Source organism: Rhodamnia argentea, chromosome 11, assembly GCF_020921035.1.
Source record: "Rhodamnia argentea isolate NSW1041297 chromosome 11, ASM2092103v1, whole genome shotgun sequence".
In the NCBI taxonomy this organism is placed as follows: domain Eukaryota; kingdom Viridiplantae; phylum Streptophyta; class Magnoliopsida; order Myrtales; family Myrtaceae; genus Rhodamnia; species Rhodamnia argentea.
In genome coordinates this window covers 17,059,599-17,082,098 of record NC_063160.1, presented here as the reverse complement: position 1 = coordinate 17,082,098, position 22,500 = coordinate 17,059,599, and the positions used below count along the sequence as shown (strand labels likewise).

Sequence of the window (22,500 nt, the reverse complement as noted above, 5' to 3'; positions counted from 1 at the left end):
TCGAAGCGGATGTATTATGCCTTATTCAAACTGATTCAGGATAGAGAGTACAGACACTACACTACATACAGAACAACAATGCATACAGAACGTTACAAGCCGATGACGCTGTGTCTAGCTTTTCACGAGCGGAGCAGCTTCGCCTTCTTCAACATCAATCTTTTTCTCCAGAAACCGTTTCTTGCAGCCACAGTAATACACCATGAACACCGACCACTTCACCACATTCCCCAAACACACTAGATAGACTTGCACAATCGTCGCAACAAATCCACTTTCTTTACGGTACCGCGCGAGATAGAGGCAAGACAGTCTCAGGGCAAGCCTCCAAATGAAGAGCATGAGCACAAGGGCGAGTCCCTTTCTTCTGCTCCCCCTGCTCAGATGTGCAGCCACTCCCAATGCAATGTCACCATGCTTCTCTTCCAATATTGAGATCACGATCCCCGTGTTCCATACAGCGCTCCACTCCATATACTTCACGAATAAGGCCGCGAAGAATATGATAGGGAGTACACTGGAAAACTCAACTACTAGGAAAGATGAAGACAGCACATAGATATTAGATGCCAAGGAAACAAGTCCAACCAAAGTGAGGCAACAGAGCACAAGCGCTAACATGGAAGTGACTAGAGGCCCCCTGAAGCCAATCTGTTTCAAGGGTCGAACGAAAAATCCCCTCAAATTCGGCAGATTCTCTCCTCCATAAATCGCAGATGCATTGTGAACCAACACTATGGTGTTGACGAGGTCTAGTGGGCTGACAATGACCAAGTACAGGGCACCCATCAAGACCAACCCTTGAGAGGCCTCTCCGACCCATTTCCTGAGGACGGCTACGGGCCCCACTACGGTGCACAAGGTGACACCACCGCTAGTGCTACACTCGGACATTCCATCAAACGCGAAGTGGGCAGCGTTAAGCAACGTCTGCTGGAGGAGAAACTCGTTCAACAGCAGGGAGCAGAACAGCGGGAAGGATGCGAGGGAGGCGAGGATCAAGAACCTGGGGCTGGCGGCGGAGATTCTCAGCGCTTCCCCGAGAATCCCGAAGAACCCGAGCCTGTCCTTCGCCATGATGCGGCTGGCGTCCATGTTCAGTTCCTGAATTTTCTTGATCGGATGCGAGAACGAGGATGATCGGTGGTTGATTCATAGGGGGAATTTGGGATGGTGAGACGGAGACTTTGACTCTGGAGTTTATCCAAAGTCAACTCTTGGGGTACTAGAGGATAGAAAATTGGCTTCCCGGAAAAGCTTGGAAACGAAATTAAATGCGACGACTGTCGGTGGAAATTCCACGTGGATTTCTGATTCCGTTTCTTTTTTTTTCGGTCGAAATTGCTGATTCAGTTGAGATGCAAGCTGACCACAAATTTGTTGGGGGTGTGGTTCGACGACAGAGAAGCACGTGTAACGAGAGGTGCGATGTATTAATTATAGTGGAATCATTTGTTAGACATAACCTTCAAGGACGAATTCGAATAAAAATCTTGCGTTTCGATTTATTTTTCTCGATACGTTTTATTTCGTTGTGATTATGCGCCGAATCCTAATATAATTACTTCTCCATTTCATGTGAGGTAAATATCCCGAAAAATAGTTAATTATGTATGTTGTGACGCTAATACTTAAAAAAAAAAATGGGTTGCAATTAAAAACCGATGTAAATCTGGCGGGGCATAATTAATGTTCTTCGAGGACAAGTGGCACGGATGTGCCCGAAAAAGATTAAAAACAAGAAGAAAAACCGACAAAGGCAAAAAAACAAACAAAGAAAAGAAAATTCGAACCGGAGAGGAGAGAGAGAGGGGGGGAGATTAACAATAAAGGTCGAGAATTTTTACTGTGATAAATATCACTAAAGATCCTAAATTATGTTCACGGTGAAATAAATATCCTAAACTTTTTCTGTGTTGCCAAAATCCCCAAACTTTGCCTATTGTGAGACAAATACCATCAATTGCCATGTGCAGAAGTTTCTAACAAGTAACAACTCTGTTGACGCGATAACATTTCGTTAAATAACCAGAAAGGTAAACATATCCGAGTAATAATCCAAGACTTCTGAATTTCTATTCTTGCTCAGACTAAATTTCTATTTTTTTTGTGTCGAAAATTTCTTTCTTATTTTTTGTGGAGGAAAAAAAAATCTAATTTGATAGGTGATTTTTTTTTTTAATTCTTCCCGACCACCAAACACAAAGCCATAATTTTATTAATCCCTACGGAATTTGGGATGGCCAAGCCAGCTCAGCCGTGTTGCGCTGGGGTACAGCGAAGCAAGTCTTACAAAAATTGCGAATTAGTTGTATGTACGGAATTCTTCTGTAAAACAATATACAAATGAAGTTGAAAGATGGTTTTTTTTTTTCAATTTCTTCACGGTGGAAAAATTTTAAGCATTGTAAACTAAGTAAATTAAAGTTTTAAAGTCTACGATCTCAACTTTATCACTGAACAAATGCACGAGATAATTCCCTAAGAGGCTGCAAGTAGGACGACGTAGTATTTAATCGCTTCGCTGCGCTAATATTGGCGAACATATTAGTAGGTTGATTGCCTTCCCAAAAAATACAAATCATGTCCAGCCACCATTGTTTTGGATTATAAATAGATTCTGCCACCTATCACTGGGGAAAACGGAAAAAAATAGTTTCTAAAGTTTGACTTCAACGTGTAATGTTGTCCTTGAACTTTTTGTTTGTTCAATGTGATCTTTAAACTATTTCTAAATGCTCGATCTAATCCTTAAACTTTCAATTTGTTCAATCTAGTCCCTCAACATTCCACAAAAATGTCAAAAAGTTTTTTGTAATCATATTACTACCCGAATCTTTTATGATATCTTCCCATTTCAATCAACTTCTTAAATCAACAACAAAATATGGCGTTTTTCAATTCAAAGGTTAAACAAAATGCCAATAAAGATTTTTATGGGGAACGCTTCAATCCATATATTAAACAAATGTTATCATGTGATCTTCACAATTTTAAAAGTAGAACATGGTTTAAAGTTGTATTGGGTTGATATTCCCACTATTTTAATTTCTTAATTTACAAATTCAACTCCATTTAATTAAGAAAACATGAAATACGAACATTTGAAATACAAAACATGAACTCCAAACATGTGGACAAACTATGCATTGACCTTAAACTAGACGTTTGGATAGACGGGTTGGGTAGGCATTAGTAGATTCCGTTCACTTGAATTGAAGGAAGGACGATATCGAACATTTTCATATAGCATATGGACTAATAGAACATTTACTAATGGTTCGGAGATAGCATTGAATAAATTAAAAATCTATAGACGATATTGCATATTGAACAAAAGTTTTGAGATCATTTATGTCATTGTCCTTTGTGAGAACTTGTCAACAACACTAAACAACCGGTTTGACTTTGTTATGAAAATTTGAAGGATTGGATTGAACAAACCTCTAGCCTAAGAACTACCTCGAACATTTAGAAGTCATTGATCGAAACAAATTAAAAGTTAAAGAAAAACATCATACATTGATGTTAAAGTTTAGAAAAAAAAATTTTTTCCGGATAACTACTGATAAAGAATTTATCCTGATTGCGTACAATATAAAAATCCTTCTATAATTAATCCGTTACTTTTTGGGCATGTTAAATCCCTTGCCATGGGGGAGAAGTTTCTAACAACTTTATCGAGACCAAAACCATAATTTAATGAAAACACCAACGGAGGGACATTCAAAAAAAAAAAAACAAATCTCGAAACAAAAGTGAAAAGACCCTTTGCATGGAAATACACCTGGCAACCGGAATTTCCGGTAGCCCGTCACCGATCTTTCCGTTACCACCCCACGTTCTCTTTCTCCATTAATATCGAAAACAAAACCACCGAAAACAGAGAAGACGAAGGAGGAGGATCGGAGGAGCCTAGGCGGGCTAGGGTTTGCACCATCTCTCTCTGGCGGCCACCATTCCCTCTGCAAATCCCTCCCGATCCAATTCCGTTTTCCGATCGGTTCCGCGTTCCTCGGATCCTATGTCGTCCTCGCATTCCCTCGAGGTCTCCCCTCGGCGGGACCGCGGGTCCAGCGACGAATCCGCGGACGCCGCCTTCGCCAAGCGGGGGTGCTGCTTCTGGGTGCCCTTCCTCGGCTCCTCCGACGACGACGTGGACCGCCCGCCCGCCGTCGCCGCGCCCGCCGGGACGAACTGGTGGGAGCGGGTCGGGGACACCCCGGACGACCCGTGGTGGGCGCGGGGGTGGCACAGGGTGCGGGAGTGGTCGGAGCTGGTGGCGGGCCCGAGGTGGAAGACGTTCATACGGCGGTTCAACAAGAACCGGTTCAGCCGGAACCCGCAGTTCCGGTACGACCCGCTGAGCTACGCGCTGAACTTCGACGAGGGCCCCGGGCAGAACGGCCACCCCCTGTTCGAGGAGGACGTCCTCCGCCGCGACTTCTCGTCAAGATACGCCTCGATCCCGGCGTCGTGCAAGTCCTCGATGGACCTCGGGAACCACAGCGGCCCCCTGTTCACGTGACGCCCGCCCGCTCACCGCGCTGCTCCTGGAGAGAGAGAGAGAGAGAGAGAGAGAACCGTTACTCCGCTGACCGATGGCCGCATTTGTGGAGGACGGATCTTCGCGACCTGGGATTGCCGTCGTCGTCGGAGGGATGTGGAGCTATGTCTGACGTGTTCGCTTTTCCCTCCGACCGGGGGAAAAGCCAAACGGTGTCGTACGTGGGTTGACATTCTTTTGTTCATCGACGATTGATTGATGCGTGTCGGGTTGATGGAATCTAACGAGTTGTTCTGGGGGGTTTTGTTAGACTTGGAAGGCGTACACAATACAAAGGTTGTATAGAATAAAAACTCTACTTATATATTCAAAGGAATCTTCAACAGTTCATTCATCAATTATATCAAAGACTTGTTTTTCTTTCGTTTTTCCTTTTCTCTCGTCTATGGGTCTCGCCGACGATTCGACCCCGACAGTCCTCCCTGCCCGACCATCCCCACTATCTGTCCGGTCATGCGTTAGACGAGTTACGACATCGGAGCACGAGAATGGACGAGAATAGGATTTTGGGCAGTTCCGATTATGTTTGGTTATTTTCATCAAACTTTTCAAGTGCAAATAAGAAACGCTAAAATATATTTAGCAGATTGTTATCTTAACATGGATTCGGAAACCCATAAAAGTTATGCTTTTGTGTGACTGTAGATAGTATCGGTTTAAATGGAGATGGAAAATGAAAATGAACGAAGAATTTTTTTTTTTTTTTGCGTTTTCAGAAAAAAAAATAGAAATTTTTACGGCAAGATGAAACTTATTTTTCGGATGAAATCATGTCACGCCTGTCGTCCCACCCAATCATCCAAAGAGAGTTCCTTTTTTTTTTTTTTTCCTTTTTTTGGGTCAGAACACGAGGTTCTTTTATTTGTCGGAATTAATAAATTATACACCTTCCAAAATTCGCACTACAACAAAGGCTTTTGAATGGGCCGAATCTGACAATACGGTGACTCGACCGACCCGCTAGTCTCTCAAATGGGCCGGGCTCGGTTTTTGTTTTTTCGGGCAAGGAGCGCAGGTCGGGAGACAGAACTGGCCCGGCCTGACCTTTGCCAGTAGGCTCGGTTTAAGCCCGTCAAAGACCCGCGCAGCCCGCTGGACCGACCGACTATCTTCCTCTCCGTCGTCTCCATCGCCAACCCCCGTATAAAATGCTGACCAAATCGAAAAATCGGAGGCAAATAAAGAAATGGGGGTCCACGGTCTATGGGAACTCCTCGCTCCCGTCGGTCGCCGCGTCTCCGTCGAGACCCTCGCCGGGAAAAAGCTCGCCATCGGTGCTTCCTCTTCCTCCCTGCCACTTCCTCGCTCGCCGATCGCTTTTCACCCGTCCGAGTTCGCGCCTAATCGAGCTTCTCTTTTCTCTACGCTGCTGCAGATGCCAGTATCTGGATGGTGCAGTTCATGAAGGCCATGCGGGACGAGAGAGGAGAGATGGTCCGCAACGCGCACTTGCTTGGCTTCTTCCGCCGCATTTGCAAGCTCCTGTTCCTCAGGACGAAGCCCGTGTTCGTCTTCGACGGCGGCACGCCCGCTCTCAAGAGGCGCACCGTCGTCGCTCGCCGGAGGCAGCGCGAGAACGCGCAGGCCAAAATCCGGAAGACTGCTGAGAAGTTGCTTCTCAATCACGTGAGTGGATTTAGCGGAGCAGTCCCATTTTGATTCTTGCTAACTTTAAGTGCTATGTCGTGGAGTGGAATGTCAAGCAATGAAGCTAATGAGACCACGTCTACCTAATTGAGATGTTCCGTTGTAAGAACTGATAAATTAGTGAGATTAGCTTTCAGATGATAGGAAGTGATTAAATGGCATATTTACTTGATATTGCTGTGTTAGAATTTCCATACCCTTATTTTCGTTTATAACCACTGATCGAGCTTGGAGGCCAAAAAATTAACTTTTCCTTGAGGAAGAGTATTGACGTAATAAACACGTGTATTGTGCTTTTTGGTGGTTTGATAGTAAAGTCACATCATTTCTGTATCTAGGGTCTTCAGGGTTTTTATAATTCTGATACTTTCCAATTACCTTGAGAGTTTAGTTTACTGACGCTCAATCCTAGCCACGTATAGCAATCATCCATCTCGAATTCGTTTAGTGTGGATGTGACCTTAATTGCTGTGCGTGGCTTCTTTTCCTCAAGGCCTTGGTTGTAAAGTGCCTTTAGTTTCTCTCTGCTGTGCTGCACGGCGCTATTTTAGCGATCATGCCATTGGATTGTTCTTACATGACTTTTGTTCCCCTTTTGCTGTTGCAGCTTAAAACTCTGAGGCTGAAAGAATTGGCAGAAGATATAAAGAGGCAAAAACAAATGAGTGATGCCAAGGGTAAGAAGGTTTTATATGACCAATCTGGTACAATGGGAAATGCTCGCCATGACCAGGAAAAGCTAGATGAAATGTGAGGTTTTCTCTAAGCATTTTACGATCATCTTCTCTTTCATTGGTGATTGGTTCACGTGGTTGATTTTCGTAATGATTTTGTTTAGGTTGGCAGCATCTATTGCAGCAGAGGAAGAGCAGAGATTTGCTAAAATTGCATCAACATCCCAAACTGTGATTTCTTCTGATGAAGATAATGAAGAAGAAGAGATGATTCTGGTATGCTTTATTTGGCGGGAACTTTCTTGCTTCTCAAGTTTCTATTGAGATGCCACCCTTTGCTGGCTAACCTAGGTTTAGAGCTGCTATGGTGTATTCTAGCTTTGGAATTTAGTTTTGATACTTCTTTTTTGCACAGGATTATTAGTGCCCAATATGGAATTCCCCGTCTCTAGCCTTAGTCCCATTGATGCTACTTCATCTAATTTTGAGATGTAAAACTGACATCCTCTCTTGATCATTTTGTAGCCTGACACGATTGAAAAAATTGATCCAGCTGTACTAGAGGTATTGCCACCCGAGCTACGAGTCCAGGTGACTTCTTAGCAAATATACTCTTCTCTATCCTACAGTCTTTTAGTATTATTGTTACCCTAAGTTACTGCTAATGTTGATTGGTAACTTATCTTTCATTCATGTGCAGATGGGAAAGAGGCTGGAAGGTGCTGATAGTCAACACCATTTAGAAGCTGAAAAAGTTTGCTATTTTGATGCATTTCATCTGTTATTGTGGAATACTGGAAGTTTGCTGATACAATGGTGTTGCTAATTTAACCTCCCATTGCATTACTGTTCAGGAGGAGTTATCATGTCAAAATGACAGTGTCAAAAGGGATCAAAATGATCTAAATTCAACTCGCCATGATCAGGGGAAGCTTGATGAGATGTAGTATGCTCGCACATTCTATTTAGTATGACGTTTTTTTTTTGTTGAGTATTTGCTAAATGTTGTCTTGAATTAGGCTGGCAGCGTCCATTATGGCAGAAGAAGGTGAGATGGCATATACTGCGTCAACCTCTGCCCCTCAGATATTTTCTGAGGAGGAAGATAACGATACAGATGAAGAAATGATTGTGGTAAGTGTGGATACAGCAGTATTGGAGGTTACAAATGCACACACACACATATACACATTTAGTGTGTATGATATCAACTGAAGATTGTTGTGAAAGTAGGTAAAATAAACGTCACTTTGTAAACAAATGGCTCTTGAGAATGGTATATGGACATCGAGAACTTCTATCTGCCTTTGTTGTGTGAGACTTTTGTTATTGAAATGCAGCATACGTCCAAATGCTTGCTTCTGTGTTTGACTACATACCTTTCTGAGGAATAAGGAAAGAAAAGAGAAATTTGTTGACAGGAATTTGCAGTCTTTTACTGTCTTATGCAAGATGCAATAGTCTAATAGGTTTCACATAGACAACCCTACTATTTCTGAAAGATTTGGCGTTACTATTGTTGTTCTTACTGTTGTTGTGCGTAAGGTAGAAGCATTCTCATTAGCTGGTTGATGTGTATTCTAGCCAGAAGTGCACGGGAATGTTGATCGTGATGTATTAAATTCTTTGCCTCTATCAGTGAGGCTCGATCTTTTGGCTCAGGTTAGAAATTTCATTTCTCATGGATCTTTTGCAGTCTTGGTATGGATTTTCTGCTTTATGTTCCTGTTTTTAGATTCTTAAGATTTTTGGCCTTTTTTAAACAGATGAAGGAGCGACAAATGGCAGAAAACCGACAGAAGTATCAGAAAGTAAAAAAGGTCGGTTCTTATCTTTCTTAGAGAATACTAAAAAAGTATACATCACAGATTTCTGCTGCTATGACTGTTTTGGTCGATGCTGCATGAATGGTCCATCTGGTGTCTTTTACTTTTGTTTCCATTTCATTTATGTTTATTTTGGAAATGATATGTATGAATTTTTCTATGAAGTTATGTATATCTTTTGATAATTATTTGAGGGCAAACTTAGCGTTACATGATATTACTCAGTAACAACGCTGTGTACGACAGAAAGTCCTAGAACATGCGAAGCCTCTAGTATATGGGTGGCCATCTATTTCTAGAATACTGATTATGGTGCTCATAAGTTATGATCCGTTAATATTTGACATCTAGCAGAATGAATGGTACTTATATTTGAATTTCGTATGCATCATATTGCTGGTATGATGACTTTATGGTCCTTATAAATTTTCTTCAGGATGAGAAGTATTTGCTCAAGAAACAGTATCATGCATCTTAGACCAGTAATTGGGTGGGGTCATGGCGTGACATTCTTTTTGAACATCCTTGAAGAGATAGCGTTGAGTCAGAAATTTGCTATTGCCAATAAATATAGTAGCGACTGCAGTTATTTCAGATGAAGATGGTTACTCAGAAATATGGTTGTTTAGTTATTTCTGTGTTTCCCACTTAAAATTGGCCCTTGTAAAATGTTGTTGTTCTCTCCATGTATCTCTCTTGTACATACTACATATCAAAATGGCATATGCCAGTTGCCTCTACCTTCATAAATCAAAAGTTATTTTGGGACCCTGGTTTTTCTGCTATGTGATCAAAACTTAATAGGATGTACCTGTCTAAGGAAAAAATTTCTTAGGAATGAGACTTATTAAATGTGCTCTTATATCCATTTGTTGTTACGATTTAAAGGAAGGTGTCATTTCAGTAGAATTGTAAGTGTGTTGATTCTTTAGTGCAGGCTCCTGAAAAGTTTTCTGAGCTACAAATACAGTCCTATCTAAGAGCTGTTGCGCTGCGCCGGGAGATTAATCAAGTGCAAAAAGCTGCTGTTGGCAATGGAGTCGGTGGAGTACAAACTTCAAGGATTGCCTCAGAAGCCAATAGAGAATTTATATTCTCTTCTTCATTCACTGGGAATAAAGAGTAATATTCAGCTTTTGGTAAAACTCAATGTTTATTCCAACTCACCTGTGATATTTCTTGACGTTTGTCTATTGTCATGTCTGAATCTGTCAGAATGCTTACATCTGCTGAAGCACAGAGAAATAAAAGTAGAGAACACCAGACCGGGATGGATAATCTTTCCTCCATTTCTGATAGTGGAGTCTCATCTAATGATAAGTCCAATGCAGTGAAAGACTTGGTTCCTAAAAAATCCAGAGTTAGCTTCAAAGATGGTGTTGAAACTTTTTTTGATGAGAGAGGGCGCATTAAAGTCAGTCGTGTAAGGGCTATGGGAGTCCGTATGACCCGTGACTTGCAGAGGAACTTGGATATGATGAGAGAAATTGAGCAGGACCAGACACATATCAATGCCCATTCAAGTAGTATGCTGGACACTGAGTCTGGAGTGGAAAGTAATATTGTTATTGTAAGAAATGATCTTTTGGCTGAAACATCAACAAATGATGTTAGTAGAACTGCCAATTTGAATGAGAGTCACGAGCATTCTATGTTTGGGGATGGTAATTCGATAAAAATATCCTTTGAAGATGATGGTGAAAGCAAGACTTTGAATGATGATGATCAATTATTTATTCGGTTAGTAGCGGGAGATTCAGCATCCTTATCTTCTCCTGGAAAAATCACATCAAGGACACAGTCTTCTGATGCCTGTTCAGATTTTGAGTGTCATGGGCAGAAAGGCGAGAGCTTTTCCTGTGATGATCGAGTTGAAATTGAGCCTCTTGAAGAGGGGAAAATTAGTGATGATAGCGACGTGGAGTGGGAGGAAGGATTTTCTGACGTTTCAAAGGATGCCTCCACTTGCCATGTTGAGCCCAGAAAACCTGTTTCAAGAGGTTATCTTGAGGAAGATGCTGATCTGCATGAGGCAATTAGGAGAAGTCTTGTGGATCAGAGATCAAATGGGGCACCGCAAATGGATCATGAGAGCGAAACTGACGGAGAAAAGAGTCATGAAGATACTATGCTCTGTGATTTAGAGAACCGTACAGTAAAGCAAACTTCCGTAACTGGATATGCTTCTAAAGTATCAGAAAGAGAGAAAACATTAGTGGACGGTTCTATAAATCCTGGTAGCCCTGATGTGGGTTGCCGTTTGCAGGTGGTTGATTCTTTAGAAAACAAAGGAGAATTTTCAAATTCATGTAATTTGGATAAAGTGGGGATGCCAATCAAAGAATTTGATGAAACATTTCAAGGTTCTAGGGTTGCACCGTCAGGGCAAAAAAAGCCTCTGGTCGACTTGACTTCTCTAGAAATAGAGAGGAATTTGAGTCCAGGCAAGCCATTGGATATTTCTGGTGCAAGTTGTGTGTTATCTGCTCCCAAGGACGAGCATTCAAGGGAAGTGTGCGTCGATGATGAAATATGTGCTGAAATGTCTGGTGATGGTCGAATTGATGGGAAGAAAAATACCGAGGCTGTACAAGCATCCCCCTATGCTGAGGAAATTAAGCTTTCATCTGATGCTTTGCTCTCATTGAGAAGAGAATCAACATGTGACGCGGTTGAGGTGCATAGCAATCTTGACGATAATCCCTCAGGACAGTTGCCAAATGTCGAGAGATTTGCATTTGAGGATAAGGAAAATGTGCAGTTAGAATTCGCCAGGGCAAATTTGGAGGAGGAAATGCGGAAATTGGGTCAAGAAAGTATAAAGCTAGGGGACATGCAGAAAAAGCTAGAACGCAATGCCGAGTCTGTCAGTAGCGAAATGTTTGCAGAGTGTCAGGTATGCACCAAGCTTTGGGTATTGCTTTTGAATTTTGCATCTGGCCATAGTTGCTATTGACAGAATTTAGGACAATTATGGCTCTTTCACTTAATGTAGTGGTTACGTAGGTAATAGTATTGGGAGTAAACTGTCCCTTGAGAAACTCGAGCTTATAGGGCGCAATGAGGCCCATGTATATGTAAATTTGTTAGTGTGCAATTATTGGAAAGATTTTCATGATGAAGAATGGGAAGTTTCGACCCCTTATACCATCGGTAGCAATCTTACTAGAATGAATATATGTTGATGTACTGTCAAGTTTGGTTTCCCATCCTACAACGAATGTGTGGTCCAATGATATGTTTACAGGTGTTGTACTTCTTGTCAGAAATCACCGGATGCTTCTTTAAAAGTATCCTCATTTTAAGTCTTCAATCTTGTCAGTAATAGCTGCAACTGGTGTACGTCCAATCTCATTCTCACATTTCCAGTGCCTCTGTCTCTGGGCTGCCCCTGCGGTGGTTGCGATTTTACAGTTTCACATTATCAATCTTCATCATTGTAAATTACAGAACACGTAAGTTTGGTTTCTTGGAGCCAAAATGCACTAGGAAATTGGATAGGAAACTTGAGATGATTATGGTATCTTTAAAATTTTGGCATGTCGACGTAATTATTAATGATTTAGCTATTCTCTAACATTGTCCTCGACCTAAATTACTTTAGGTGATTGTTTTTTGCTAATATACTCAGTAAGATATCTAATGTTATAGTTGTTAAATTAAAATTTACTCTTGATCATTCTTAGAATAACTTGCTATCAATGATGATGTAAAATTCCATTAGCATTTTGTCCCCTCCATGGCCTATGTTCTAGATCCGTCATTGAGTTTAGGTTAGAACGGACTGCCCTTTGTTATAGCAAGTTTTGCATGTTAATTTCACAAAAAGCGAATGTCATGGAGTTGCTACGGTGCTTTTCTCTATCTTTTTTCTCAAGGAAATGTCATGGAGTTGCTACAGTGTTTTTCTCTATCTTTTTTGTCTAGGAACTGTTTTTCTTTTACGTATGTGTCCCCCTTGTTTTGGGATAAGTGGATAGCAATCACTGGAAAAGACACAGGTTGTCTAATGCAGGGCAGATGTTTTTCTATGCAGGAGCTGTTGCAAATGTTTGGATTGCCATACATCATTGCACCTATGGAAGCAGAAGCTCAATGTGCTTACATGGAACTGGCAAACATAGTTGATGGTGTAGTTACTGATGATTCTGATGTGTTCTTGTTTGGCTCACGAAGTGTCTATAAGAATATATTTGATGATCGCAAGTATGTGGAGACGTACTTCATGAAGGTTTGGATCTGGCATGGTTGCCAAACAGTCCTCTTACTACAGTAAACATTGAGATATTTGCTATCTTGCTGTAGTTCTATTCCTATCAAACTACGTAGTCTCATAGAAATTTTAGTTTTGGATGTAGCCGGTTTATCGTTGAATAGATCTTGTTCGATTTTCTCAGCAGATTGTTGGGTTTCCTCCATGGCTTTCTTACATTATTGTTCATTTTTCTAGGACATAGAGAAGGAGCTTGGTCTTTCCAGAGATAAATTGATATGTATGGCATTGCTCCTTGGGAGTGATTATACTGAAGGTGTTAGGTAATTCCATGCAAGATTTTCGTTCTTAATCTTTTGGGTTCTGTTCACGCATCTTTTGAAGAGTTTGGCACTTCGTTGTCTTTAGGTTTGCTGTTGTTATATATCGTACTAGTAAGTAAGATATTGAGGTTTGTTTTTCTGCTTTTTAAATCATCATGTGTGATCATTTTCTGTACTTGGGTCTAAGTGAGTTTCTGTATCCTTATAATACTTGGTGAGTGCTTTTTGTCAGTTTGACTTTGTTTGGATGTGTTTTACTGCAGTGGAATTGGCATTGTTAATGCCATTGAAGTTGTAAATGCATTTCCAGAGGCAGATGGTCTTCAAAAATTCCGTGAGTGGGTTGAATCACCAGATCCAACCATTCTTGGGAAGGCTGATGTTCCTGAAGGATCCACTGTTGGGAGGAGAGGGTCAAAAACTAGCAATAACGGCATCAACGGTCCAGAAGGTGCTCAATGTGGACCACCTTCATCGGAGCAGAATTTGTCCCCATCTTATGAGCAAAGAAATTCTATTGATAAAATCCAAGAGATGAAGCAGCAATTCATGGAGAAGCATGTAACTTCCTTTTTCTAATCCCTTGGGTCAATTAATTTTTCAATTTTAATTGGTTTTAAAATGTTATGTTCACATGATTCTTATGATTGTCAAATAAACCGTATGTTGTCTTATGTAGAGAAAAGTTAGCAAAAACTGGCACATACCTCCTACTTTTCCAAGTGAAGCGGTAATATCTGCATATTCTACTCCCCAAGTGGACAAGTCAACCGAGCCTTTCTCATGGGGCAAGCCGGATCATTTTCTTCTCCGCAAGTGAGTCTTTTGATATGTGGTTGGATTTTAGAATGAGATAGCTTCCTGACATTTAAGAGCAAAGTGAAGTATAAATGAAAAGATCATGTGTCTTTGTGCTCTTTGTCTCATTTTACCGAGTTACATCTTTAGCTGATTCCAAATTTGCTGCCATCTTGACTATTTATGGTGGAATGCATTCATGCAACGTCCTTAATCTGTGGCAGATTATGCGGGGAAAAGTTTGGATGGGCTACCCAAAAGGCAGATGAATTGTTAGTGCCGGTCTTAAATGAATACAACAAGCATGAGGTTGCTTCCCCCCCCCCCCCTCTCTCTCTCTCACAAAAAAAAAAAAAAAGCATGTGCATGTGCGCCTCTCAGCTGCAAACTACAGACATGCGTCCCATCCATGCTCACAATCTTTTCCCCATACAAAGAAGAGACAAGTCTCCCTTGTATTTTCATGGACCATTTGTTAGCTCGACATTTTTACCCATCCAACCATCACAATCAGAATTGCTGAAATTTTTTCTTTTTTACTTATGTGATGCAGACCCAGCTGCGATTGGAAGCTTTTTATTCTTTTAACGAGAGATTTGCTAAAATCCGTAGTAAGAGAATTAAGAAAGCTGTCAAAGAAATCACTGCTAGCCAATCTTTGGACTCGATGGGTGATGATGCCCAAGTCCTTAATGGGAGTGGAAAGAAAAGAAGAGGGTGCTCCGGTGATGTCTCTGGTGAAAAATCAACTGGAAATCTCAGATACCGCTCGACAAAATCAAAGTCCTTGCAGTCAAAGAAAAGAAGGATCCATGGAAAGCCTATTATTTCTGAAGTGAACTTAGATGCCTCAAAACTGGTGGAAAGCAGTGGAGATGGCAATAAACAGTCTCTTCAGACTGGAAGAGGTAGAGGTAGAGGAAGAGGAAGAGGCCGAGACCGAGGCCAAGGAGAAATTAGGAGAGGTAGAAAGGCCACCCCTGATAAATCAGAAGGTAGCTCTAGTGATGGGGATAGTGTTGAAGTGGGGCACGAGGTGTGGTTAGAAGAGTGCAAAGGACGGCAAGAAGTGCGTAGAGTAAGTAGAACATTTGCCTAATCTCGATTTGTTTCATTATAGTACTGTACTGCACTAGCTTTGTTATTTTTTCGGCTTGCAATCTATGGTTTGAACTCATTTGATCAGAATATGAAGTTATCATGCTACTTCAGATGGGCTCTCAGGTGTAGTTAAGAGTGAAGAAACTTTGTTGGAACGGGATGGTAACCTTCCACGGGTGTAATCACTAAGGCTTCTTAATTTCTTGAACTTGACCTACTCTAGGAAACTCAACCCCAAAAATAAGCTAGAACAGTTTGTCGTCATGGCCTAAGCGTTACTTAGGTAGTAGAAGTACTAAACTGTCCTACTTGCTTGTGAACCTCCATTTTCTCCTTGATAACGCCAAGTCAAGTCTGACATCAGGTTTTTTCCGCAGTCATTAAAGTACTTAATGAATTCAACTGTTGAGGAAAGGTTGGTCTGTCGAATACTAATGGGATGCCAGAATGCAACTGAGCAATGAGCAAGAGTATGCTGGTATAATTATCAGGCAGTCTAGAGAATGTAACTAATCAAGTATTCCATGTAGAGGCAGTGCGCTGTCTTGCATGGATTATGTTATCCGGATTTGAGCTGTCCACTACTGTCTTTCCTATGTTTAATGAACTTGGTTCTCAGGTATTATACTCGCGTGGAAGAATTAAGATTTTTGTGCTTTTTAGATCCAGGGAAGAGCCCTTTTCTCCTTAACCAATTAGTTTCGGAGTGACCTTGAGATTTGGGGTTTAGTTGGTTTAAGACAGGTTGAAATAAATGTATTTCTATAATCTAGAGCTTCTCTTCCTTTGTTTAAGTTACCGAGCCATTTTTAAGCACTTTTATTTCCCTGGTTTTGGCGGCAGTCAGCACGCAGTCGGAAGCAGGTGAATTACAATATGGAGAATTTGGAGGACAACGCATCAGCGCGCTGTTCTGACAAAGACTCTGAGGAAGAGTTCTCAGAATACAAATCTCCCTGTGCTCCTACTGCACATGGTGATGCAGCTATTTCAGAACTTAAGAGTGAACTTGCAGCTGGAAATCCTCGTCTTGAGGGGAGTAAAGAAATGGATTACCTTAACATGGGAGGTGGGTTTTGTGAGGATGACGCCGATACTGGTGAACCAAAACAGAGACCTGACTCCCCTCCAGAGGATCTTTCTGAAGATCATCTCACAATGGGTGGTGGCTTTTGTACGGATGAAGGAAGGACGAGCGAGGATCCTGGAAGTGCTCATAACATAGCTAATGAGCCTTTGGGACAGGGAAATGAAGAGTCCTTTGAATATTTAGAGCCTGCAGATGAAGCTGAGCTCGAGAACTCTGTGACTCGATCAATCCATTCGCACAAAATGACTTCTGGTGTACCTTGTGACAGGGGTGCCAAAGATGTGGCTTCTATGCAGGATGACGTTGCCAACAGTGTAAAAACCAGAGACGATGGCCGTTCTCCAGGCAATCTCCAAGCGGAGGATAATGCAGCACGTGATTCAGGAATCGCCTCTTATGGATCTCTAAGTGCCATGCCTTCCTTGATAAGAAAACGGAGAAGAGGCTGAACCTGTAATATTTATGTACTTACTCCTTGTAATTTTTGCCCTTGGATCTTAACTTTGACTTATAATGGTTGTATTTGAAGAGCATAGAGCACCTATAATACCCCTGATGAAGAAAATTTTCTGTGGGAGATTGCACGGAATTCTGGGTGCATTTTCGTGCAGAAAGCCATATGCTCCAGAATGCCGTCCGATCGATGAAAAATTGATAAATTTCATCCTAAAGTTTGTTCGGTTTATCTTGAGTGGGGCATGTCTATAATTCCTAGCCAGGATCCGAACACGAAACAACCAAAGCCTTCACCAAGAAGAGAATCAGGTGGGGTAAATCCATGGACCATTTCGCCGAATACTTAAACAGACTAATCCCATGAAAGGGGAAATGTTAAACCAGATTTTGCAAACGTTAAAATCAGTTAATTCTAGTTGTTTGGATTCTGTATCGACGACTAGAACGCTGAACGCGAATGCTGGGCCGCTCATCGACGGTTCATGAAGAACCTCATGGACAATTTTGCTAGGACGCTCGTCAAGTTGAATGCCAAGAGAGAAACACACGCTCAAAAAGCAGAGAAACAGCAACGACAAAGTTGGGAGTTTAGTGCGATGGGAGATTGAAACGAGAAAGCAAGCAAAGTGTTTCCCCAAAATATCTAAAGCAAAAATAAGGTTCAAGAACAAAACATTATATAAAAAAGGTGAAAAGAGGTTGTCCTGACCTCTAACCCGGATTTGCCCTGACAAAGTCGAGGGAGTGTACGACACGCATTCCCTTAAATTATGGTCACTGGGAAGTGTGACGGCCACGTTCCCTTCCTTTCCTTACACTTCTTGTGGACGAAAGACATGGAAAAAAGACCTTAAGATGAAACCTGTTTAGTAAATACAAAGGTCCATTATTACAAAGGTGGGACCACCCCCACCCCCACGTTATCATCGTAAGCGTCGGATTTTGTCGGCTATCATGACCAACTCTTCTTCCCTAATTTGTCATCCAGCCTCCCGTCGCACGCCTTTTCTTTTTCTTTGCTATATTTTGTTGGAAAAAAACTCTACTCCTATTTTAAATTTTGCCTGAACAATTTAATTTGGTACAAGTTTGCAAGCCAGTGCCCAACTGGGCCAGGTCAAACCCTAACCAAGTGAAGGAAAAGTTGTTGCCCAATTGAGCTCAAAAAATCATAATCTATTCCGAGAAAGAAAACATTTTTACGAGCACCCAATACTCGAACGCGCGGCTTACGAATTTCAACAATTCTCATGGGCTTATATCATCCACTTTCCAAGTGAAAGAGTGAGGAGGACACACGCCTAACGGCCTAAGGCTCTCCCAAGAGCTCTAATAAACATGCTCAAGTTTCAAACTCTTTGAAATGGGAGATGCTTGTCAGACTTTGACACCCATCTCCCGTTTTCTCTTTTTCCTTGCTTTGCTTGCATGACCTGCTAGCTAACCCACAATATCTTCTCTCTCTCTCCCCTAAATAACAAAAAAGAAGATGACAAACAAGAAACGAAAATGAGAATGAGAATACATTGCTGAAGGGACCCATTATTACATATACCCAGTTGGACACTATCCCCATAAATTATTAAGAAAAGAGTCTCACTCAACATAAAACTTAAGAAAATACCAATAATTGTGCGAGACTCCACCCAGCAGCAATGGCCTGTCCCCCATATCAGCACTTCCAGTTGAAAACCTTTGGAGTCTTAATGGAAAGGGAAATTGGAGCTTGAGCAAACGATTTTTTTGGTCTGTTGGTTTCTTGTGTCTGTGCGAGAGAGAGAGAGAGAGAGAGATGGGAGGGAGGTACTGTTACAGGGATGCGCTTCCATTCTCAGCCATGGTGTCCATGGAGTGCATGAACGTGGGGTTGAACACGCTCTACAAAGCAGCCACCTTGAGAGGGATGAGCTACCATGTCTTCATCGTCTACGCCTATGCCATTGCTGCTCTTGTGCTTCTCCCTGCTGCCTTCATCTCCCGCAAGTACTCTCTCTCTCTCTCTCTCTCTCTCTCTCTCTCTCACAAAAGGAAAAAAGAGAAGATTTCTGGGTCGAGCTATTAGCTGACCATTTCTTGTTAATGCTTTTTTGCAGATCAAGAACGCTTCCCCCTCTCAGCAGGCCCGTCCTTGCCAAGATTGGTCTTCTTGGGCTCATTGGGTACATCAGTTTACTCCTACCCATTCATCTTCAGTTCAATTAATGAATGGTTTCCTGAGAAAGTTTTGAGATTGTTTGTGCAAATTTCTCAGGGGAAAGATGAAACCAAGGAATGGGTTTCATAGCTCTTGGAAATTTGATCAGACCGACTGCTTCTCTTTGTCGTCTCTGATTTTCTGTTTGTCTTTTTGGGTGGAACCAGGAGCTCGTCACAGATCCTGGGATACACGGGGATCAATTTCAGCTCTCCAACGCTTGCTTCAGCTATCAGCAACCTCACCCCTGCTTTCACTTTCATACTTGCCATACTTTTCAGGTTCTTCTTCCCCTCTCGTGAAGCTACTGAAACACCCTTCCCGAGATGAACGGAAAAAAAAAAAAAAAAAAACAGATGGTTCCAATCAAAGAATCATCAACTACCATATTCTCCGATGCGAAGCAAAGGGTCTTTAAGTTCTGTCCGCTTTGAAAAAGTTCAAGTGGCAGTTGCCTAGTTCTTTTCAGCAGAGTGCCCTGTCTCATCAAAGAGACTCCACTTTCTTTTTCTCCCTTGCTTTTATCTGTTTATGTGACAAGCTGCTTTCAGTGCTTTTGGAGCCTTTGGGCCAATGGTGGTCTCACCAAAGCATGAGCTTGAGCCTTCCTAATAGTAATATTTTCCCAGGCTTGGTCCGGCTCAGTTTCAGAAATCTTGGAACTCTGTCTCTGAAATATTCTGCGATAATGTCCGCAAAGGAATGAACAATGCTAGGTGTAGTAAGACCTGTTTACCAAATTGGCATATCAAGTGCCGTGACAGACGATTTTTAGATAATTGTATATGAGTCACTTCTTTAAATGCCTGATTGAAATCTACCTCGTCACTAGGTATACCAATTTAGTAGACTGGGGGAAAATTTCAAAAAAAGGCCCTAAGTGCCTTTATTTTCTCAAATAAGGGTTTGAAGTGGATATTATTTTAAATAAGGGCCCGAAATGCCCTTATTGTATAAAAAAAGGGCATGAAGTGCATATTATTTCAAATAAGGGCCTGAAGTGACTATATTAATCTAAAAAAAGAGTCCGAGTTACTTTAATTAGGGGTATTTTGGTCATTTACTATTTTAACTTATTTTTTTCTTTTTCTATTTTTTTAAGAGTTTGAAAAAAAAAAAAAAAAAGGTAACACACAGGCAGCCGCCCCACCGGGCCGGCGCCTCGGTGGGGGCCAACAACTTCACCGACCATTGGCGAGGGCTAGTAGGCCCTCGCCTCGGCCGGGAGAGGGCCGCGACCCTCTCACAGATATGGGCAAGGGTCGGCGGCCCTCGCCCAAGTTGAGCCGAGGTTTGGCCGAGGGCCGTAGCCATTGGCCGGGACCGGGGGTGGATTGGAGGCCGCCGTCTACCCCGGGCTGGTGCCGGCCGATGGCCGCGGCCCTCGGCTGAACCTGGACGAGGGTCACCGACCCTCGCCTAGATCTGAGAGAGGGTCGCGGCCCTCCCCGATGGTCGATGGGGTCACCAACCCCCGCCGAGGCGCCGGCAACCCCGATAGCCGTAATCACCGCCCCACCGGTGGTGGGGCTACGACCACAAGCGAGAGGTCGATCCTCCAACTTGTGTTTTTACCTTTTTTTCTAATTTAATTTAACAAAAAAATTAGATTAAATTTATAATTTTACAAAAATACCCTTGATCGGCCGGAAAATTTGGCCAGCCGGCCGGCTGGCGAGATGAGGCCCTTATTTGAAACAACCATAACTACTTCAGGCCCTTCTTTGAGATAATAATGACACTTCAGACCCTTATTTGAAATAAAGTTTACTTCAAATCCTTCTTTGAGATAATAATGGCACTTCAGGCCCTTCTTTGAGACAATAATGGCACTTCGGACCCTTATTTGAAATAAAGTCCACTTCAAACTCTTATTTGAGACAATAATGGCACTTGGGGCCCTTTTTTAAATTTTTTCCGTAGACCGGTTGTAATAATTCTAGCATTGTTCAGAAATGATTAAGAGTGTGGAGTTTCATAATGCTTTCGTGTCAACTAAAGTACTGAACTCAGTAGTTTCCGAGTGCAGAAGCAATACTATAAACACCAGAGTTAATATCTATGCTTGCTCAAACGTGTTTTTTTTTTTTTTTTTTGGCTCTTTTTGCCTTTTTCCCCTGCCAAAAGGATGGAGTATGTATCATTGAGGAGAAGCAGCAGTCAGGCCAAGGTCATTGGTACCATAGTATCAATATCTGGTGCATTTGTTGTCACTCTATATGTGGGTCCACCGATTATTATTGGTACAAAACCTTCTCTCTCGCTTAATCGGATTCTGCACGCGTCGAACATTGACTGGATCATTGGAGGGTCTCTTCTCACAGCTGAATATATTCTAGTTACCTTGTGGTACATTGTTCAGGTATGCAATACAACTCTGCCTTTCTTTCAGTTCATAATTAGACTCAACATGAGCGAGAGGCCTCAATACATAATCTTACAGGCACAGATAATGAAGGAGTATCCAGACGAACTGACCGTGGTTTTCTTTTATAACGTAATCGTGACCTTCGTAGCTGCGACTGTCGCTTTAGTTACGGAACGCGATATGAATGCTTGGAGAGTAAGGGACATAGGACTGGCATCTGTAATATGCTCGGTAAGAGAAAAAGACCTGAGTAGATGCTACTCTATTTGATCAAGGTGTTTTAACCCTCGCTTTGCGTTTAGGGACTTTTTGGGTCAGGCTTGAACAACTCTGTACATGCTTGGGCAATCCGCACAAAAGGTCCTTTCTATGCTGCACTTTTCAAGCCGTTGTCAATAGCCATTGCGGTTGCCATGGGCGTCTTCTTTCTTGGTGACACACTTCATCTCGGAAGGTAAGATATTGAGAAATGCTAAAAGAAAATCAAATGTTAAATAGTGCACACCCCTATACATCTCACCTTTTTGGTATAAAGATGACGTACTGAGATTTCACCGATCATTCTGCTCTTTATATGCATTATGACTTTGATGACTGGGTAGGCTCTTACTGTCAGTTTCAGACACGACCTCCTTTTGGCTAAGTTCAATATATTTTCTTACTTGCGGCTTTTGAAATAATGCTTGTTTCCATGTGCCGAAACTTTGCAGTCTCATTGGGGTGACAATTATATCGTTCGGGTTCTATACCGTAATGTGGGGAAAGGCAAAAGAGCAGACTGTTGAGGAGGTTGGAGAGAGCCGGACGGTCTCAGCACCCTCCGAGAAGGTCCCTCTACTGCAAAATTATAAGGTGGATGAAGTGTAGATCAAACTTCTTCAGATAGAATGGAGCAACACAGTGCTCAGAAACTTGTGGCAATATATATAGATATAGGAAAAGGGATGTATAGGTATCATAGCTTTTTAGTCGAAAGTGACGGTGCCAGACATTTAAATTGCGAAATGGAGATGAAAGGTCTCAATCCAAGTGTAAAATTGGCATGCGATGTGAACGAAATGAAGGACCACCGAGAGAGAGACGTAAATCAAAGGTCTCGATCCCAAGTACGAAATTGGCATGTGATTTGGACGAACGGAGGAGCGACGGATCCTCATAAGTCTCTGTCGCGGAATCCGTTTCGATATGTATATATCTGGATTTATGTGGAAAAGTTACTTTCGATTTATGTCGCTGCAGCTAT

General features: G+C 42.0%; 4 protein-coding genes across 4 annotated transcripts; 3 read left to right on the top strand and 1 right to left on the bottom strand.

Moving 5' to 3' along the window:
- On the bottom strand, positions 1-1,272 carry LOC115757512. The gene has a single exon (XM_030697774.2). It carries the CDS (start codon positions 1,093-1,095, stop codon positions 115-117), a length of 981 nt encoding a protein of 326 aa, XP_030553634.1. The 5' UTR covers positions 1,096-1,272; the 3' UTR covers positions 1-114.
- Positions 1,273-4,024: 2,752 nt separating this feature from the next.
- LOC115757480 lies at positions 4,025-4,528 on the top strand. The gene has a single exon (XM_030697719.2). The coding sequence runs from the start codon at positions 4,025-4,027 to the stop codon at positions 4,526-4,528; it is 504 nt and encodes a 167-aa protein (XP_030553579.2).
- A 1,171-nt stretch (positions 4,529-5,699) lies between these two features.
- LOC115757470 (DNA repair protein UVH3) lies at positions 5,700-16,821 on the top strand. Its single transcript, XM_030697703.2, has 19 exons — positions 5,700-5,841; positions 5,943-6,193; positions 6,822-6,964; positions 7,053-7,164; positions 7,414-7,479; positions 7,589-7,642; positions 7,743-7,831; positions 7,908-8,022; positions 8,473-8,550; positions 8,655-8,708; positions 9,652-9,836; positions 9,930-11,610; positions 12,751-12,945; positions 13,165-13,250; positions 13,514-13,811; positions 13,930-14,066; positions 14,273-14,357; positions 14,602-15,126; positions 15,993-16,821. The coding sequence occupies exons 1-19, from the start codon at positions 5,754-5,756 to the stop codon at positions 16,686-16,688; spliced, it is 4,938 nt and encodes a 1,645-aa protein (XP_030553563.2). The 5' UTR covers positions 5,700-5,753; the 3' UTR covers positions 16,689-16,821.
- A 1,478-nt stretch (positions 16,822-18,299) lies between these two features.
- LOC115757468 (WAT1-related protein At3g28050-like) lies at positions 18,300-22,489 on the top strand. The gene is made up of 7 exons (XM_030697700.2): positions 18,300-18,678; positions 18,789-18,854; positions 19,057-19,170; positions 21,017-21,251; positions 21,333-21,488; positions 21,560-21,711; positions 21,968-22,489. The coding sequence occupies exons 1-7, from the start codon at positions 18,488-18,490 to the stop codon at positions 22,122-22,124; spliced, it is 1,071 nt and encodes a 356-aa protein (XP_030553560.1). The 5' UTR covers positions 18,300-18,487; the 3' UTR covers positions 22,125-22,489.
- Positions 22,490-22,500: the final 11 nt, after the last annotated feature.

Bases quoted from the DNA above. Each gene is read 5' to 3' on its own strand.
- LOC115757480 (XM_030697719.2), top strand. From the start codon at position 4,025: ATGTCGTCCTCGCATTCCCTCGAGGTCTCCCCTCGGCGGGACCGCGGG.
- LOC115757512 (XM_030697774.2), bottom strand. From the start codon at position 1,095: ATGGACGCCAGCCGCATCATGGCGAAGGACAGGCTCGGGTTCTTCGGG.
- LOC115757468 (XM_030697700.2), top strand. From the start codon at position 18,488: ATGGGAGGGAGGTACTGTTACAGGGATGCGCTTCCATTCTCAGCCATG. The intron at 19,171-21,016 runs GTTCTTCTTCCC...CCCTGCCAAAAG, and splicing joins ATACTTGCCATACTTTTCAG to GATGGAGTATGTATCATTGA. The intron at 21,712-21,967 runs GTAAGATATTGA...GAAACTTTGCAG, and splicing joins GACACACTTCATCTCGGAAG to TCTCATTGGGGTGACAATTA.
- LOC115757470 (XM_030697703.2), top strand. From the start codon at position 5,754: ATGGGGGTCCACGGTCTATGGGAACTCCTCGCTCCCGTCGGTCGCCGC. The intron at 6,194-6,821 runs GTGAGTGGATTT...TTGCTGTTGCAG, and splicing joins AGAAGTTGCTTCTCAATCAC to CTTAAAACTCTGAGGCTGAA. The intron at 7,165-7,413 runs GTATGCTTTATT...ATCATTTTGTAG, and splicing joins AAGAAGAAGAGATGATTCTG to CCTGACACGATTGAAAAAAT.